Below are 18,615 nucleotides of genomic sequence, written 5' to 3'. Positions count from 1 at the left end.
AGCATGCCTAGGGTTTTTCCCAGATCGTGGACTTTTTTTTTAACAGTTTTATATATAGCACAAACTTGACCCAAAGGTATCAGAGCGCTTTACATGAGCACCAGCTGCATTACACAAGAACACATAACAATTTTTTAGGCACGGGGAGATTAAGGGATTTGCCCAGAATCACAGGATGTGTAAGCCTCCCACTAGACTCAAACCTGGCTCCCCAGCTTCAAGGTAGGCCGCTCTAGCCGTTAAGCCACACCCCCTTAGTCTAGGCCTAACATGACCTGCATGGCGGTCTAGAGCATGAAAAAATCTGAAGGGAATGACGGCAGAGGGCAAGCCTTATACAGGACAAGCTCTTCCATGCCATTCGTGCCAGTGCATTACAGTGAGGGGGTTTCCTCAACATGCTCTGCCACATGAAGCACAGCAGTTCCATTGCCTCTAAACGAGCCGAGAGTACACAGAGTTGAGTGGACCGGACATTCAATTTCGAATACATTATTGAAATTCTAATTTTGGTGTGTATTATTTCATTTATTGACACATGTGTTATACATAAGGCTTTACTTCTTGAGTATTCTAAGCAATTGAGAATCCCCGACAGCACCAATTGTTAGACTTAATACTTATACCCAGGTTCTGAGGGACACCGGGTCGCCCCATTATCTTTATTACTCTTCTGAATACAGCCCAGGTCTATTTAGCCCAGCCCTGACTCATTCAGGAAAGGCAGGACACACATCAACCCCCAGGTGGCCATCTGAGAGAATGCACCTCCCCAACCCCTGTCACTCCAAAGCCAGACAGTCAATACACATCCTAGCAGAGGCACACAGGATGGCTAAGCAAGAAAATACCTACTTTCTAAAAGTGGTATTTTTAAACACAGAATGTAAAAATTACCTCTGCTAAAAGACGCATCTTTAGATTCTGAGTTCAGGCATACTAAACTTTATTTTCCTATCTGGTCCCAATGGGAAGTCATATTTATAAGATGTTATAAATTAACTACCATGCTTTCCTAAGGGCCAGATAGCCTTTCAATAGTCAAAAACGAAATGCACTGTAATTCACTACCAGGACGTGTCACACACATCAGTGCATGTCCTACCTTTCACATACACTGCACTCTGCCCACAGGGGTACCTTGGGCCTACCTTAGGGGTGACTCACATGTAATAAAAGGGAAGGTGAGGGCTTGGTAAGTGGGTGCACTTGCCAAGTCGACATGGCAGTTACAAACTGCGCGCAGACTGTGCAGTGGCAGGTCTGAGTTACCTTTTCAGGGCTACTCATGTGGGTGGCACAATCAGTGCTGCAGACCCACTAGTATCATTTGATTTACAGGCCCTGGCACACTCAGTGCACTTTACTAGGGACTGACAAGTAAATCAAACATGCCAATCATGGAAACACCAATATAATACAATTTACACAGAGAGCATAAGCACTTTAGCACTGATAAGCAGTGGTAAAGCGCCCAGAGTCCTAAAACCAACAACAGCAGGTCAGGAAAAAATAGATTGAGGAAAGAAGCACAAATTTGGGGATAACCCTGCAGAAAGGGCCATTTCCAATACAACCCCCTTCCAGCCTGAAGCCAGGGGATTCATACTGGGATAGAGTGATCCTGGGAATTCAAAGTGGGAGTATAAGGGTCTCCTTATAAATGGAATATCCACTGGGATAATTAATTCTTGGTGCGATTCCCTTGGTAGTTCATCATTTTGCCAAGGGTTTGCAGCCAGAGATTTTGGCTGCTGGTGAAACAAAGCAGAACCAAGGTTCCTGTGGACCCCATAATTCCGGTTGAGCAGCTAAAAGCCACTACCAGACAAATGAGTGTGTAACAGACACTACATACTTGAGGCAGAATGGCTCCTAGCAAAGGAAGAGCTATCCTGCATCAAAGATAAATATCCTGGTAATCTCCTCTGAAGCATATTTAAAGACTTAAAATAATTAACAGGGTAATGAAATCTCACCTTAAATGTTTGATCGAGAATACATTAAAATCTATATGTGGGGAATCAAGAATGGTAAAATGATCTAATGCAGCTCTATAGCAGGATGTAAACATTAGCATAGGCATGTGCAGAGTGGATTAAATTGATCCTTCTTCTAAGCAGAGAAATGTAGAAATGTTCATTGTCTTTCCCAGTTTTCTAATTAATTTGCTTATGATCTTGAAAAATGAAAAGCACAAAAGACAGACAAGATGTGAGACTAATTGAAGGATATGCAAATCACTTGCATTTTAGATGAAGGGGATGATAATTTTCTCATGCATAATCACCCTGGAAGCATGGAAGCTTTGGATCTGACATGCCTTTCATAGCACCAGATTTTTCCACTCAGGCCATTCCCCTCCCTGCTCTTGACACACACCTGCTACAAGGTCCCCAACAGTTAGTGAGAGTTTATATCAGATCAGGGCAATTTTAATCTACTCTTAGTAATGGACCTTTGAGATCCTCAGAGTTTCTTAGTACTACTTTCCATTGCTTCTATCTAAGCTCTTTTTTAATGTACTTGCTGTAGTTTTTAATTCCACTGTTTCCTTATTCATTTAAGCACATTTATAACGAGCACGCTGCAGAGCTGAATGTCTTGTAGGCACTTTAGAGACTGCAGCGACTGCAAGGAGAGAAGAGAGCAGGCGCACAACGCCCATATGGCAAAAAGGGCTTAAGCCCGCCCCCCTGTTTTTCACAGGCCTTTAAAACACCATTTACATATTTCCATGCCTTTGTGAACTGGTTAACGAGGCTTTGTGTGTTTTTTCACTGGTTCCAGTACCCCCAGGGACCGCACTCTGCCTATTCCTTGCATTTGTATTTTATTTTTACTGCCACAGTGGGAGGATGCCACCTTTCCATGAGAAAAACACAGACCATTTGTTGTTGTTTAAAGAGGCTGCAAAGGCCTTGTCTTGACACTAAATAGGGCTGTAATAAAATGGTATGCATTAATTTGTAACATGATGTTATTGTTTTTGTTTCCTTTAATTATTAGTCATGGATCTTTAATGCATCCCTAGAACATATTTAAAAATAAAATGCTATTTATATTTGTTCTTTGAAGTATGCACAAATAAGTACTAAAAATACTGACATTAGGTGATTTCGCTTATTTTTGTACTTGGCTGGGACATCAAAATACCGGTCTGCCAGTGATGGAGCAAGGCTTTGTATAAAAAGAAACTTGCTCATATGCAATCCTCTCAAATAACCTATAACATTGTAACCAACTTGTCCATGAATACTAATTTTGCACCACATTTTACATTTCGTATCTAGGGGAAGCTTTTCTATGTGCTTCACTAATGAATAACCAGAGTGTCCTAAAATGGCTGCCAAAAACGCAGGAACTCTTCTGCGCATGCGTCTACTACCTCTACGTAGTATGACGTCTTCTGTCGCTTTAGGGGAAAATCTTTGCAGCTGCGCAATAGCTTTTAATATGGCTGCTTGAAACTATCGCACTAATGCACATGCTGAGCTGAAACGAACCTATGCAAGTTTTACTAAACTATTAATGCAAAAGATTTATTAAGTAAATGGGTTTAGAGTAGAAATAAGTGGTATACAGTGAATTCATTTATGTTTGTATTTTAACGTTTTCTTCTTTGACTTTATTAATAGTTCATATTTGGGCTTAGGAGGGTGACCGCGTCTCTGTTTCCTTGTGGCTTCTATGCATGCGCAACATCTGCTTGTCCTAAAACAAATGAGGTTATTGATTGGCTGCCAAACCCTAAGCCCAGCAAGGACATGGGAAGAACAACTCTTGACGCTACGAGAGGAAGAAGACGCAACATTGTATTGCAGACTTATCGATCCACATATGAAATGCTTGTGGGAATAAAGCTTGTGGATATTAAAATGAAGGGGCAGGGAGCTAGGCAATAGACTAAAGAAAAATATTACACTTAGCGTGGTGTGATGTCCTCACCCCACTGTTTGGCCCAATCAAATTGCGGGTGAACATGGAATTGAAACATTTGGGGGTGGATCATACATTTGAATTGGTATAACAGAGGTAAGTTCTAGATAGTTAGACACACTTGACCAACGAGATGCTGATGCTATGATGAGATGCTGCCTGATTTTCCTGCAACCTGACTGAAGAATCCAACACTAGGGAAAATTCACAGAACAACCGAGGAGGCACATCTAGGAAGGGGACCGGACGAGCCCGAGCCGGAGAGAGTAGCAACAGAGAGGGGTGTAATGCTGGCGTTACACTAGAGGAAGTCACCTTCCCTGTCCTGAACCTGTCCTCAATCCTTGACACTCTGAGGTCGGGGTCCTCACACCATTCTAGGTAAATATAATTGTAGGGTTAATGCTCTGTACCTGCTCTCTATTCTTTCTCTCCTCAGGTACTGTCATTGAGAGTTTTAATTAATGCAAACTGATTATAAGCTAACTGTACTGTTTTTCCTGATGGAGAATTCTGGTACTTCTATGAGTATTTTGATTTGACTCACAAAATTATTAATTCAGATAAACTTTTAAAACTCCTTCTGAGTCTGTGGTTCTTTGAATAAAAGATAAATGTATCATATTATTTCCTCCCTATTCTAATCTACTACTAGATCTTTCGAATGTGCATTTACTCAGGAGACAGGAATGGTTAGAATACTGGTGTAAAGGTTTCCTAGGGTAAACAAAATTGATGACCAGTGGATATTTGCTAGCTCTTTGAGTGTATGAATGTATATGGGCCCAAATGAGTGTTGTGTTTAGGCAAACCGAAAGGGACATTGTAATCCCTACAATCCCTACGGCGGTGCCTGAGAAGGCACCGCCCTTATTGTAGGGATTACATTCCGACTGCTGGGCCGACTGGCTTCTTGAGCCATTCTGAACAACAGTGGTTGGTCCTTCTGCATGCTGCCTCCGACTGCTGCATCGTGATGTGGCAAGTGGAACGCAGGGGCAGATGTCGGTCGGATCGCAACCGACAGGCCGTCGGTTGCAATCTGACCGACATCGTAATCAGCCCCATAGTGAGAATGTGTGTGTCAGTGTACATGTGCTATGCGTACAAGTGTGCTGCTGGTCTGGCATACTGGAGGCTATTCTGCCTTATGGACAAGGGCACTAATAGAATATGGGATGGGAGGTGTATTCTATGCAAGGCCCGGACATGCAGGCCCTGACTGCTTCTATTAAGACACCATTATTGGTTGTGGGGACTTGAACTGTCTAACTGTGAAAGCCGCTAACCCAGTCATACTCAGAGGCAGGGACACAGAACATATGCCACAACACCTAGCCAAAAGCCCTGACATGTTGCACATAATTCATAGCATATTGGGCGGATCCATAGCAAAATCTTGGAAATTATATTTGAGGTAACTCTTGTCATTAGATTACCTGTACTCATTGTATAGTGGGCATCAATAGCAAAATGCTGATCCCTGCATACCGGAGGGATTTTTTAGAGGTACCCATGGCTGTGGCTGAAGTACCCTGGCACTGTCATATTGAATGTACTCCTTCGTATAAGGGGCTCACACATGAAAAAATGATGACCTTGGTATAGTGGAAGTAATTTCTGACTTAAGACATTTGAAATAAGTTCTACTCCTAAGAAAGGCCAATATTTCATGAATGCCCATAAGGGTCGGCAGCAGTTTAGCCAATTTGATGCCCAAAGGTTTTCAAAAATTCTCAGGGGAGAAGCCTACTCTCTCTTAAATCATCTACAACTAATCTCTTAACTTGTTTTGCTTGCTGGAATTTGAGGGAAGGATCACACCCCACCACTTACAAAAATCTTCTCCCTCATGTAATGGATATGAAGTTAGCTCTCACCCCATTTCTGAAAATGCGTGTCCTGCACCCTTGTAGGACTGATTTTAGGGTGGTGCGAATGATGCAGCCGCACCTGGTGTTGAGTGTGGTGGGGGGCGAGGTATTTAAAAATAAGTTTTGGTTGAAAAGCACCTGATCTTCCTTGTTCATCAGGTAGTTTTCAGGCAACAATAAAAATATCAAGATAACTCTGGTAATTAATGCTCCTACTAGTGAGAGTTCAGAATCTTGTCTAGTTGCAGTTTTGGCTCACCGTAAAGTAGCACGGAGGGATTAATGTGCCTTCTGCAAAGAATGTGTACCATGCTGATCACAGAACTGAGTGTGAGTAAACTGCGAGTAGCACTATAAAAAAATGAAATGCACGTTAGAGAAATACAATGGAGAGATGACCGTACACTCTTGGAGAGTGGTAGTGATATAATTCATGGAGAAGGAGGATATGGGGGAGGGGAGCACCAAAAAAGCCTGTCGTAACGGCCAGCACCAGCGCTCGAGCCGGCACTGGATGGGAGTCTTAGCCCCACCCAAAGTTCAGGTCTAGTTGTGCCCCTGGAAGAGAGATGTAAGGCGAACAGAAAAGGAAGATTTTGACTGTTTTCTGAAGGAGTGGATGTTGTTGGCAAGTTGAAGGTGGGAGGGGAGGCAGTTTCAAAAGTGGGATTCAGCCACTGAGAAGCGCCAGTCACCTCTCGATTTGCACTTGGAAGTTTGGCGTGTAGAGAAGGTTGATGACAGATGGCTACAAGAGCCTGGTGAGATTACACACCCTTATTTTGTGTTGAGGACAGGGGAGTGTGGAACCATGTAGACATTTGAAGGCAAGGCAAAGGATATTGAAGGTGATTCTGTCTTTCACTTGGAGCCAGTGGAGGTTTCCACAATAGTGAGCGGTGTGTTGCATTTGCCGTAGGCCATGCATGAGGTGGACTCTAGTGTCCTGTGCTGCACTCTGTTGATTTGGTTAGGCAGATAGACCTTGGTACAGAAAGCAGCAGTAGTCTACACGTAAGTTAACCAAAGTGCCAACCAGAGCGACGTGATGAGCTTTATGAATAAACAGAAGTGTTATTTTAGCGATTTTAGTTGGCGGAAGGAGGATTTGAGCACTTATTCCACATGGGGGGTTGTGGATGATTCTAGAATTCCAAAAGAGTGCCCAACCTTCTCACACAGGTTTTTATGGGTAACTTTTTTCAACAAAAAACAGCCTGGCAGAACCGAAGCAAACATTCAATAGGTACTTTTGAAGGGTTTCCATCTAAGGCACATTAGTATTCCAGATATAGGACCTTGAAAAGCAAGGCAAAATGTCTAGGACATTTCTAAATTCTGAGGATCCTCTTGAAATAACTACTGCTTCTAAAACCATGTGTTGTAAACTTGAATTGGCACTTTCTATGAAATAAAAAATAAAAAACATTCTTAACACCTCTTTTTATTCCCATTTGAATTTCTACGTTGCTTGTTTTCTGACGTGGAGAAAACCATCCCCCCCCACCCATCTATTTGAGAGATTAACACCATCAGTACAAAACTCACCTCTTACCTGAACACTGCAAACAGCAGCTGAAATGTGGGATCCTTCTCCCACCTCGCCGCCAAGACATGGAACACCCTCCCACTGAGCCTACGACAGACCCAAGACCTGCTGACCTTCAGGAGGATACTCAAGACCAGGCTGTTCGATCAGTAGTGCCCCCCCCCCCCAGCACCTAGAGACCCTCGCGGGTATGTAGTGTGCTTTAAAAATGAATGATTGATTGATTGAAATGTGGCCAGTTAATATTTACAAAGTGTCAGGAGCAGTGCAGCACCCCAAATGTAGGCCTCTTAGAAACGGTGATCCGTTTGACCCAAGAGCAAAATGTTTTCTGTAACTTTGCAATTTATGGAGCATGAGACCTGCCAACTCACACGGTACCACCGTGTGTCATACGATATCGACTCCCTTCACTCGGTCACTGATGAGGAGCCCATAACCTACGCTGGTAATTCAAGCTGGAAACTGCTGTAAAGAGTGGATTTCCACCTTGTCTTTTGAGGCTTTGACCAGGCGATGTCCTGTAAGGTGTCTCTGAAAACACTCAGGGGCATCTACACCAGACTCAGCAAGCCTATGTTTTTTTATATTTTGAGGGAATGGGCAAAAGTGGGTTTGGTGGGGCTAGGTAGTAAAAGTGCATCATAGGTAATTCTCAGCATGAGGTCCCACCCCTACAAGGCCCCCCCTCCTTCCTCGCGTGGTGATTTTTTAGGTCGAGCCTGGGTAGCGCATGCGCTGCTCTGTGAGGCATGCTGTATTCAAGTAGGGACTTGAAGCTCCGCCCACTCTCCACTCATATTTTTCATTGGCTTCTGTCATAGTCCACTGTAAATTGGGGTCTTTAATTGGTCAATAGGCTTAGTAGTCCCTCCTTACTACCTCCTTGCCCTATTTTGTAACCTCCCATGAGGACACCCCCTGTTACATGTGTTGTTACTCAGTAGGCTTTAATTACAGCCTCCGAGCACTATTTTCTCAAATAGCTTTGTCCTGCCTGCTGTTGCAGGCAGGACACACTCTCACCTAACGCTTTAAAAAAAAATCTTTATAGCATGGGCGCCGAACGCATTTGCAATGCAATAGGTCTCGCATTTGCAAGAGTTTAAGCTATTGCCATTGTAAATGACAATGCCTTTTATTTATCTGTTTTAAGACCATCACATAAATAAAAGGCATTGTCATATACAATGCCAATAGCTCAAACTCTCGTCAATGCGAGACCTATTGCATTGCAAGTGCTTGTTTTTTTAGTTGCAAGTCTGCAGCAGGAGGTGAATTATATGGCATTTTTTCAGGCCTGAGGTGATGTTTCAAACCTTTAGTGACCTCTTTTGTTAATCTGCTCTTTCTGAATCAGTTAATGGCATTTCCTTTAATAGATTCCTTTACAAATAAACCCATTCCATTTAAATTACAAGCGACAAGGCTGACTGGCTGAGTCACTGCAGTGGAAGGCACCTATGGCCTCAGAAGAAGCTTCTAACAAATAACCAAGAAGATCTGTTTTATCTGAAATGTTCAGTGGATGATATGGTTCTCATAGGAACTTATAAGCACCTGTATATTATGCTCCAACATGGGGATGTTTTCTTTTTCTAAAAAATACTGTAAATCAAGCAAAAAACACAAGGAGAAATCTTTAAATCTCAAGCCCAGATGGAGCAGAGGAAAGGGAGCTCGTAAGATGAGTCAGGCACAAAGTTGTTTTCTTTTCATTTCTTTTTATAAGGTCGACTTCCTCTAATCATTGAAATCTACTCTCTGAGCGAGTTTCCAGTTCATTGTAAAATACTCTATATTACTCTGTAAATTCATGGGTAATGAAGCCATAATACGCTAAAGGGTGTTACTGAAATCTGACCTGCAGTAAAAAGGCACATGGAAAGGATGGCTCAGGGCTGCTGTTTGTTTTTCTGGTGAAATACAACCTGCAGAGCAGCTCACATCTATCTCGAGCAAGGCCTCTGCGAAAATCTGTGACAGAGGAAGCAATGGGGTGGTGGCGCAGCAAAGAATACCTCTTCAACCGTCATAGAATAACTAAATGAAGGGCTACTTCGACTATTTATGATTTTTAATTAGTTTTACACAGTACCAAACCAATACCATGCGTAATTTTCATCTGCAGAGCATTGTCGTACATATCGATTTTTTTTGGTCAGGACTAGAGATGGCTTTAGCTGTCTTGCAGGCCTCATATTTTCCAAACAATTCATAATGAAATATATACATGTATAGATACACACAGGAGCTTTTCGTCAGCCATTTTTTCTTTGCCAATGCTTGTTCTGTTTTTGGGAGAGGGGCCATTTCTCCGTTTTTGTTCCTACAATGAGGCGCTGCACTGGCCTCACACATGCATGAGGTGAAGGCAGGGTCTCTGCCGCAGTTGATCCTCACTCAGCAGATCACCAGGATTTCAGGCAGGCAGGTCAGAGTGAGCAGGGACCAGTGACCTGGTGATGCTGTCAGCCTCCTGGTCCAGTGTACTACCATGCAAGATGGCCGCCATCAAACCTCTGCTATCTTTCCATTCAGCTTCCAGTGGAAGTGGAAGACACCCAGCAGCTTCCAGGGTAGCTTCAAGGACATGCACAGAGAAACACAGACCCTGACCTGGGGAAGGCCAGATCAGGATTGACCTCTTTATTTCACAGATGAAGAAGGAAAAGGAACAGGGTGATAGGCCCTGATTGGTTCCCTTTCGGGCGACCTTACTTACATAATGCAGATTATCCATTCAGGTGAGAAGAGGGCACTAACTGAGGAGAGTGTGTTACCAGTGGGCAAGCTACCCATCTTCTTTAACGGCAGGGTAGGTCTCCCTAGTCATTCTGGGGCATATTTACAAGCTGGCGATTAAAAATTATCGCTGCTTTTGCGGTCGTTTTCGGCCGAAAAGCGGCGATAATTTTATCACCTAATTAGCAAGGCCACGCTAACGCGTGAAACCTTGCTTTAGCGTGGGGATTCCTAACGCCCAGCTTTGCATCTCTAATGAGATGCAAAGTGGGCGTTCCTGACCTAACATGACAGGAGAAATGTTGCTAAGCGACATTTCTCCTATCATCAAGCCACTCGCTATGAAGCATAGCGGTAGGAAAAGTAGCGATAACCCCTGTTATCGCTACTTTCCTTACGCCTGCTTCAGGACTGACTTAGCCATGATATCCTATGGAAGGTGGATATCATGGCTACGTTTGTGAGTCCCTATCAGCAAGCTAACGCCACACTACGTGAGATTATCGCTGGGTTTCCAGCGATAATCTCACGATAGGCAGTTAGCGTGAGGATATTTATCGCTGAGGAGATAAGCGTTGCTAATAGCACGTTATCTCAGCGATAAAAATTCACGTTACCCGGCGATAATTATCCTCACGCTAAGAGCGCTGAGCGATAATTATCGCCGGTTGTTGCTGATATGCCCCTCTGTGAGTGGGAGAGGAGGAAAAAGGAGCCATGGGACCAGTGATCATGCGCAGTCCTGGAGGATTTACCAGGAAGAGGCCGCATTGCTCAGCTCATCTTCTTCAGGCCTCTAGTTCGCATACAAGCTGCAGTCAGAAGCCTTAAAGGTATTTGCCTTCTACGATGCCAGGCTGGCGCTGTTCTTAGCTCCAGCCAGGAGACCTCTTGATTCCACAAACACCCTGCTTCTCTAATGCATGCTGCCCTGGACTCTCAACCTTTTTCTTCGCCGCGTCTCTGCCAGGTAGATACTATAAGTGGCAGTTGTTCCAACCAAGGGGAAAGCATCCAAAGAGGGCTTTTATCCCTCTTATGAAGAGGGAAAAGCTAGTCACAGAGACCAATCAGAACTGTTGCTTAAGAACTGTGGGTGTCATTTAACTCTTGGGGGGCAGTCCACGCTCTTTGGTTGACTTGGTGATACATTACATCACCCCCCCCCCCACACACACTTTTCACCAACTCTCCTCACTCCCACATTAAACCAGGCCCCCTTCTAACTATTTTTGTTTTTAGCATTTTTGAAGTTTGTTGTTAATAAATATACTTTCATCATTTAATATTCATTTAGTTACCACCAGCTTTTTTTGGGTGGTAATGTCCAGGCTGTAATGCAGTAGTGAGTGCTGCATTACTCAAACTCACCAGGAAACTACATTTCTGCCATTGCCTCATATTTGTAAATGTGCATGTCTAATAAGTTAAAGTTCATCCGATGAACTGTTATGAAATTTTAGTCGACCCCTTTCTTCTCAGTCTTGTGGTACAACATGGTCTGTAGAAATGGACAAGCCTGTTGCTTTTGGAAGGCGTTAGTTGAACTCATGCATGGACGTCCTCTTACCTGGAAACCGGCGTCACGTAGTTGCCAGGGAAGACCCCCGACATTCCAGTCCTCAGGGATGTCCCCTTGAACCAGCCATCCTGGCACTTCTCAATGACTCTGTACATTTCCCCTTTGCGCAGCTCCAGCTCGTCATTCTTTTGCGGCTTATACGCGTAGAGCGCTAAATATCTACAGGGAGAACATGGAGATCAAACAAAGAAACCAAGTTAGGGCTGGGCCTTAAATGGGATGCACAACACAAGCTGTAATCCAGAAAGAGGCACTATCAACAGACAGCCATAACACACATGTTTCAAAAATGAGGATCATGCGGAGAAATAACCTTCACTCACCAGCATGCCACCAGCACCCAAATCTACATACAAATCTCAAACTTTGATGATATTCTCACACTTATGTCCTCCCTACAGGCTCATCATAACTGGTTGCATGTCTCTGGAAAAAAATGTCTTGCTTCTGAGCTCACACCAACTTCATTCTAATTTCAGTAGATCTTGGTCAACGGAACCGGAAATCAACTGTTTCGAACCCTCGCAAGCCAAAATGGTTAATCCCCTTGGTTTCTAAAATGGTTGCCACCACGGAGATGACACTGTAAATGCCAGTGGGTTGCACTATTCTCTCTCAAAAGTCCCTTTTAAACAATCAAGATTTCACACCAGCAGTCCCAGCCTTTGTGGTCTCCAGGAATGCTGGAATGCCTTATTCACCTTATCACCTAAACCTTATGTGGCTCATTTGAAGGCTGTGCTCCACTCATCTACATTCCTCATTTCTCACTCCAAGAACTTTAAACAGCAACATGTTCAACTTTACCCAGGGCTTTAAGTGGGCCGGGTCTCACTGGTGCTGAGCAACAGCAGTTTTTTATCCCCTTACACCCGTGGCGCGGGGGGGGGGGGCGGCGGTGGCGGCGCTGTGCTCGTGACGAGCCCAGCTCATTATGAGGCACAGTGGAGCTGTGCACATGACGAGCTGGGCTCGTCACGACTCCGCCCACTAATTGATTCTCCCGCATGGGCGGGGAATCAATTACGCGTGGGAGTGGCGCAACCGTTATGACGAGCCCAGCTCGTTATGAGCACAGCTCCACTGTACCTCATGACGAGCTGAACTCGTCATGAGCACACAAGGGGTTAAAGGAGGCCTTAAAACCGTCTCTATCGGGCTCTATTTTGTGCCCTCGCATAGGCGGTCCATTTTTTTCCGGATTGCAGTGACAGCAGGCACATCGATGTGCGCGTGCTCACATTGCTCACTTCTCACTAGTGGAGCAGTTACGGCATGACGTCATGCCAGGTGAGCTGTGTAGGGGAAGGGAAATCCTTTAAAGAGAGTCATTTTCTCTCTGGATTTCCCTTCTCAGGAGCAGCAACATTGTGGTGGTGTAACCAGGGCTTTAAGTGGAAGCTTTTTCAATATTATATACAAGCCATAGTTGCTGCTTATCTAGGTTATGCAACTAATAACTATTGACAAACCCAATAGTCCTGACTTGTAGGTATGATGTTACTTGTTGTATCATATATCTGGATGCAATGACAGAAACAGCAAAATACAAGTCAGGCGGCACACACATTTTTAGCTTACGTGTTTTTAAGCCACACCCTTAATTACATTGGTCATGCCCCTTTGAGAGACCCCCCAGTTTTTTCATCCCACTTGAAGCCCTGACCTCACCTACTAACTTCTAGAACCTTCCAACCTGCTTATTGCCACTCTTCCCCAAACAGATCTACTGTCATAAAGAACCTCAGAAGCAAAAAGGCATTATATTTGGAGACAAAAAAGTCCTGAAATCCTTCACTGGACCTACACTTTTATTATGCAACTCTCACTGACAAAGACACCATGAGAGCCTTTCAACAGTTTGTGAACATTTGAAAACATTCCTCTTCCACATTCTTCCCCGTCATAAGTCACTCCTACTTCTGCCTTTTCCCATGTCGTTTCATATGAAATTTGCCCTCATGGAGGCAAAGTTTATATTCATATTTAGAACATTGGAATGTTGAGAACTCCATTGAAGACAATGAAGTAGCTCTGGGATTATAATGGCTGGTGACGCCGTAAGGCATTCCTAAATGTAAATAACCACAGATGATATTGATTAAATCACAGCACTTTCCGAGCACTCCACTGTGGAAACACTCACAGTTCAAAGCATCACAGATAACATTGATTACATAACAGCACTTCCTGAGCATTCCACAGGCGAAACAACTAAAATGTAAAGCACCACAGATGCACTTGTCTACATCACAGCGCTTTCTGAGCACTCCACAGTGGAAACACTCACAGTTCAAAGCATCACAGATAACATTGATTACATAACAGCACTTTCTGAGCATTCCACAGGCGAAACAACTAAAATGTAAAGCACCACAGATGCACGTGTCTAAATCACAGCACTTTCTGAGCACTCCACAGTGGAAACACTCAGTTCAAACCATCACAGATAACATTGATTGCATAACAGCACTTTCTGAGCATTCCACAGGCGAAGCAACTAAAATGTAAAGCACCACAGATGCACTTGTCTAAATCACAGCGCTTTCTGAGCACTCCACAGTGGAAACACTCACAGTTCAAAGCATCACAGATAACATTGATTACATAACAGCACTTCCTGAGCATTCCACAGGCGAAACAACTAAAATGTAAAGCACCACAGATGCACTTGTCTAAATCACAGCGCTTTCTGAGCACTCCACAGTGGAAACACTCACAGTTCAAAGCATCACAGATAACATTGATTACATAACAGCACTTTCTGAGCATTCCACAGGCGAAACAACTAAAATGTAAAGCACCACAGATGCACATGTCTAAATCACAGCACTTTCTGAGCACTCCACAGTGGAAACACTCAGTTCAAACCATCACAGATAACATTGATTACATAACAGCACTTTCTGAGCATTCCACCGGCGAAACAACTAAAATGTAAAGCACCACAGATGCACTTGTCTACATCACAGCGCTTTCTGAGCACTCCACAGTGGAAACACTCACAGTTCAAAGCATCACAGATAACATTGATTACATAACAGCACTTTCTGAGCATTCCACAGGTGAAGCAACTAAAATGTAAAGCATCACAGATGCACTTGTCTAAATCACAGCCCTTTCTTAGCACTCCACAGTGGAAACACTCACAGTTCAAAGCATCACAGATAACATTGATTACATAACATGCACTTTCTGAGCATTCCACCGGCGAAACAACTAAAATGTAAAGCACCACAGATGCACTTGTCTAAATCACAGCCCTTTCTTAGCACTCCACAGTGGAAACACTCACAGTTCAAAGCATCACAGATAACATTGATTACATAACATGCACTTTCTGAGCATTCCACAGGCGAAACAACTAAAATGTAAAGCACCACAGATGCACTTGTCTAAATCACAGCCCTTTCTTAGCACTCCACAGTGGAAACACTCACAGTTCAAAGCATCGCAGATAACAGTGATTACATAACAGCACTTTCTGAGCATTCCACAGGCGAAACAACTAAAATGTAAAGCATCACAGATGCACTTGTCTAAATCACAGCACTTTCTTAGCACTCCACAGTGGAAACACTCACAGTTCAAAGTATCACAGATAACATTGATTACATAACATGCACTTTCTGAGCATTCCACAGGCGAAACGACTAAAATGTAAAGCATCACAGATGCACTTGTCTAAATCACAGCACTTTCTTAGCACTCCACAGTGGAAACACTCACAGTCCAAAGCATCACAGATGCACTTGTCTAAATCACAGCACTTTCTGAGCACTCCACAGTAGCACCAAGCAGCAACTGCCACCCCCTGGCCCACTAAGTGCTGACATTGAACCTTGAACCCATTCTTCATTACTGCTCTCTGCAAAGCACCTTGCTTTCCTCAGTGCAGAATTCTACACAAGCCTCTGCACGCTGATAAAATACATGACAGGGTTTTTCATGGTCTTATCAGTAATTGGGGGATGTTACATTATTAACTCAAAGCAAGTACCAAATTGGCGACGAGTGAGCTCCATGCAGTGTGAGCGGATGTAACCTATGCATAATTTGTGCTTTCCATAAGCATCCCACATTCAGATGAGCATATCTTTTTTGTCTTGTTTCTGTATTATGCAAACAACTATTGCTAAAATCAAGATAATCAGTTTGTGGAACTCTAGCTGCTGCAGGAAGCTGTGGCCATGTAGAAGCTGTACCCAGATGATAAAAGTGCTAGACAGCTCCTTTGTTTATTGGCTCAATTCAGCAGATTCTGTTCCTTCCTTGCAGTCAGTAAATAAACAGTAGTGGTGGGCAGAATGAGGAACATTTGGTTACCACTCCCTTGGGCACACTTAGGATGACACACTTGGCATCATGTGGTACAAAGATCTACACATGCAGTTTTATTTCATTAGTTAGCAGGCGGAAGGAGACATCCAGAAGGTCCCCTGCACAACCAGATGGCAGGTACAGGGCGGCTTGCTGCAGGTCTGCTGGGAAACATTTGTCGCATAATTATCACAAGAAGGGTGAGTTCCAAAAACGTGAAGACATCGTGGGGAGTATTTACAAGGGGATATCGCCACCAGAACGTCACTTTTAGTGACGTTCTGGTGTCGATAGCCCCTTCTCCTTATTTACAAAGCGGTGTTAAGCCACTTAACGTGGCTGAACATCACCTTGTAAATAAGGCCCCTTTTCACGCTTCATTTAGTGTAAAAGGGGCGTGCAATGGGTGTTGCTGTGGGCGGTCCACTGCAACACCCATTGCTTTTTGACACTGCCTCAAATTTACAAGCATGGGGCAACGCCAAAAACTAAGGCCAGGTAAAACCTGGTCTTAGGATGGCGATACGAGGAGAAATGATTAATTTCCCCATATATTTGGCTGTTTCTATGTGTGCAGCACACATAGAAACAGCAAATCACCTTTAAAGATTGTTTATGTGCAGGAAGGTGTCCCTTCCTGCGCATAAACTATCTCTCCTGCAGCGCAGGCACCCTTGCAACATGGCGCAAGGGTGCCTGCGCTGTTGCTAGGCAGCTTTTTTAGCACCAGCGCTAGGAAAAGCGCAGGGGTGCGCCATATGTTTGTAAATATGGCCCATCACTGCATTTAAAATATGTCGGAGCACAGCGTTACCAATTTTGGAGCACCACCGCGCTCCCACATTTTATTGTAAATATCCCCCTGTGTTTCTAAGCACATTATTTATTAATAATTCACTCGTTGCAGATGGGTTGCGACAAGAAAGAGGGGATATCTTCTTTTAATATCTTATCACAGAACAATGTCATCGCACTGCACTGCACCTTTTGGAATAGAGTTGGACTTGTTTGCATATTATGGACAGGGCCACTGGAATTATGTGGCAGGGAGGACCAAGTTATGTGGCAGGTTCCACTAAAGTATGCAGCAGGAAGAAAGCAAATTTGGTGGCGTAATGCAGCACATTTTGAAGCAGTAATACTTCACTATTTTTTCATATGTAAACTGTATGGCGAATGGATTCCCCTCATTAATATCCATGTGATATCTAAATAGAGTTATCAGCAACTGTAAAGTGAGCTGCCTCTGTGCAACAAAAGTCCTTCAACACGTCTGGTAGCGTTTATTGTAACCTTTTATCTGCTTGAGCCAGTAACAATTTTTTGTTAGTATCTGCAAATTATGCAGGAAATAAGGACTTATGCAAGTCTGGCAAATCCTTAATTATGCCGAAAACGCTGTGGCTGCAGAATTGTATAGTTCCAGTGGTCCTGAATGTTGATCCTCTTTCATGTCTGTGTCAAGGTAAACTTGCTAACATTGCTGTGTTCTGTCATCTCCTATCTCATGTTTTGTCTACCTGACTTAAAATAGAATATATGCCGGGCCACTGGAATTTATTTATTTATCTACTTAACTCCGTACCTCCGTATGCCGGAGTTTACTACCCCCCCCCACCCTGCCTCTCCCCCGCCCCGCCACCACACAGCACTCCCTCGGCGAGCCGCCACTGATGAAACCACACGTGATCGCGCGAGATACCCCTCACACATAACATGAGGTGTTCCCGGGTGCCTACGAGGAGGTCTGTGTTTGTTACAAACCGACTGGGAGGGAAGGGCTGAGCACAACAGGAATCTAGCAAAACACAGATGTAGAGACATGATCACTTTCAGAGATGCTAAATTATGACTATGAACAACTCCAGTGCTGGGGCCTTTAACCAGGAGGGGATGGGCCTCAAAATCTTCAATCCACAGAACTAAATTAGCCAGACTCTGAGACCCCCTTGTGGAGCAAAGTAATTAGTTTCAGTAATTTCGCTGTAGGAACAAAATGAAAATATAAATTTGTGACTTCAGGAATTTTTGCAATTTACTTTCCACTGCTGCTCTGGGATTCGCTAGAAGTTTTAATTGTTTGGCATAGCTTTATTAAAACTTAATTTAAGAGCAAAGACAGCATTTGAGACAAACTGGTGAGGTGTAGTCTTTTTTTTACAGCGATTGTGGAATAAACTCTATTGTATTGCATTTTAATTGCATTTATACAGCAGTACTAGTATAATCAAAAGGGGGACAACAGAGCTAGTTATTTATCGAGGTCCTGTTTCCATGCTCCAAGGCAAGTAGATTAATATCAAAAAGGGGGAACAGTTCCTCTCTATGGGCCTGGGTAGAGGGTTACAATGACCTACTACACTATTACAAATGGTATCCGGGGGAATCTGCAAATCCAGATCGTAATGCCCTCACACACCTGTTAGGGTGTCATGCTTCATCATTGGGCGCTCCTCGTCGGACCGGCGCTGCAATGTCCGACGGGCCTGGTGGCATCTTTATCGGAGGTCTTTTGATCTGTGAACGCCGTATGGTGAGTGCGGTGTGTGGGGCTATAAGAAAAACATTGTTTGGTGAAGGTGTAGATTGTGATTGTTAAAAAAGGC

General features: G+C 43.7%; 1 protein-coding gene across 1 annotated transcript in view; it reads right to left on the bottom strand.

Annotated features, from left to right (window-relative positions):
- SH3RF3 (SH3 domain containing ring finger 3) overlaps positions 1–18,615 on the bottom strand; it is a 1,248,419-nt gene that overhangs the window by 216,481 nt on the left and 1,013,323 nt on the right. Inside the window, exon 6 of the mRNA XM_085622642.1 lies at positions 11,678–11,848. Within this exon, the coding sequence (XP_085478768.1) occupies positions 11,678–11,848 (171 nt within the window). The remainder of the gene's footprint in view (positions 1–11,677; positions 11,849–18,615) is intronic.

This window comes from Triturus cristatus, chromosome 8, assembly GCF_964204655.1.
Source record: "Triturus cristatus chromosome 8, aTriCri1.1, whole genome shotgun sequence".
NCBI classification, from domain to species: domain Eukaryota; kingdom Metazoa; phylum Chordata; class Amphibia; order Caudata; family Salamandridae; genus Triturus; species Triturus cristatus.
This window is presented reverse-complemented; position numbering and strand designations above follow the sequence as displayed.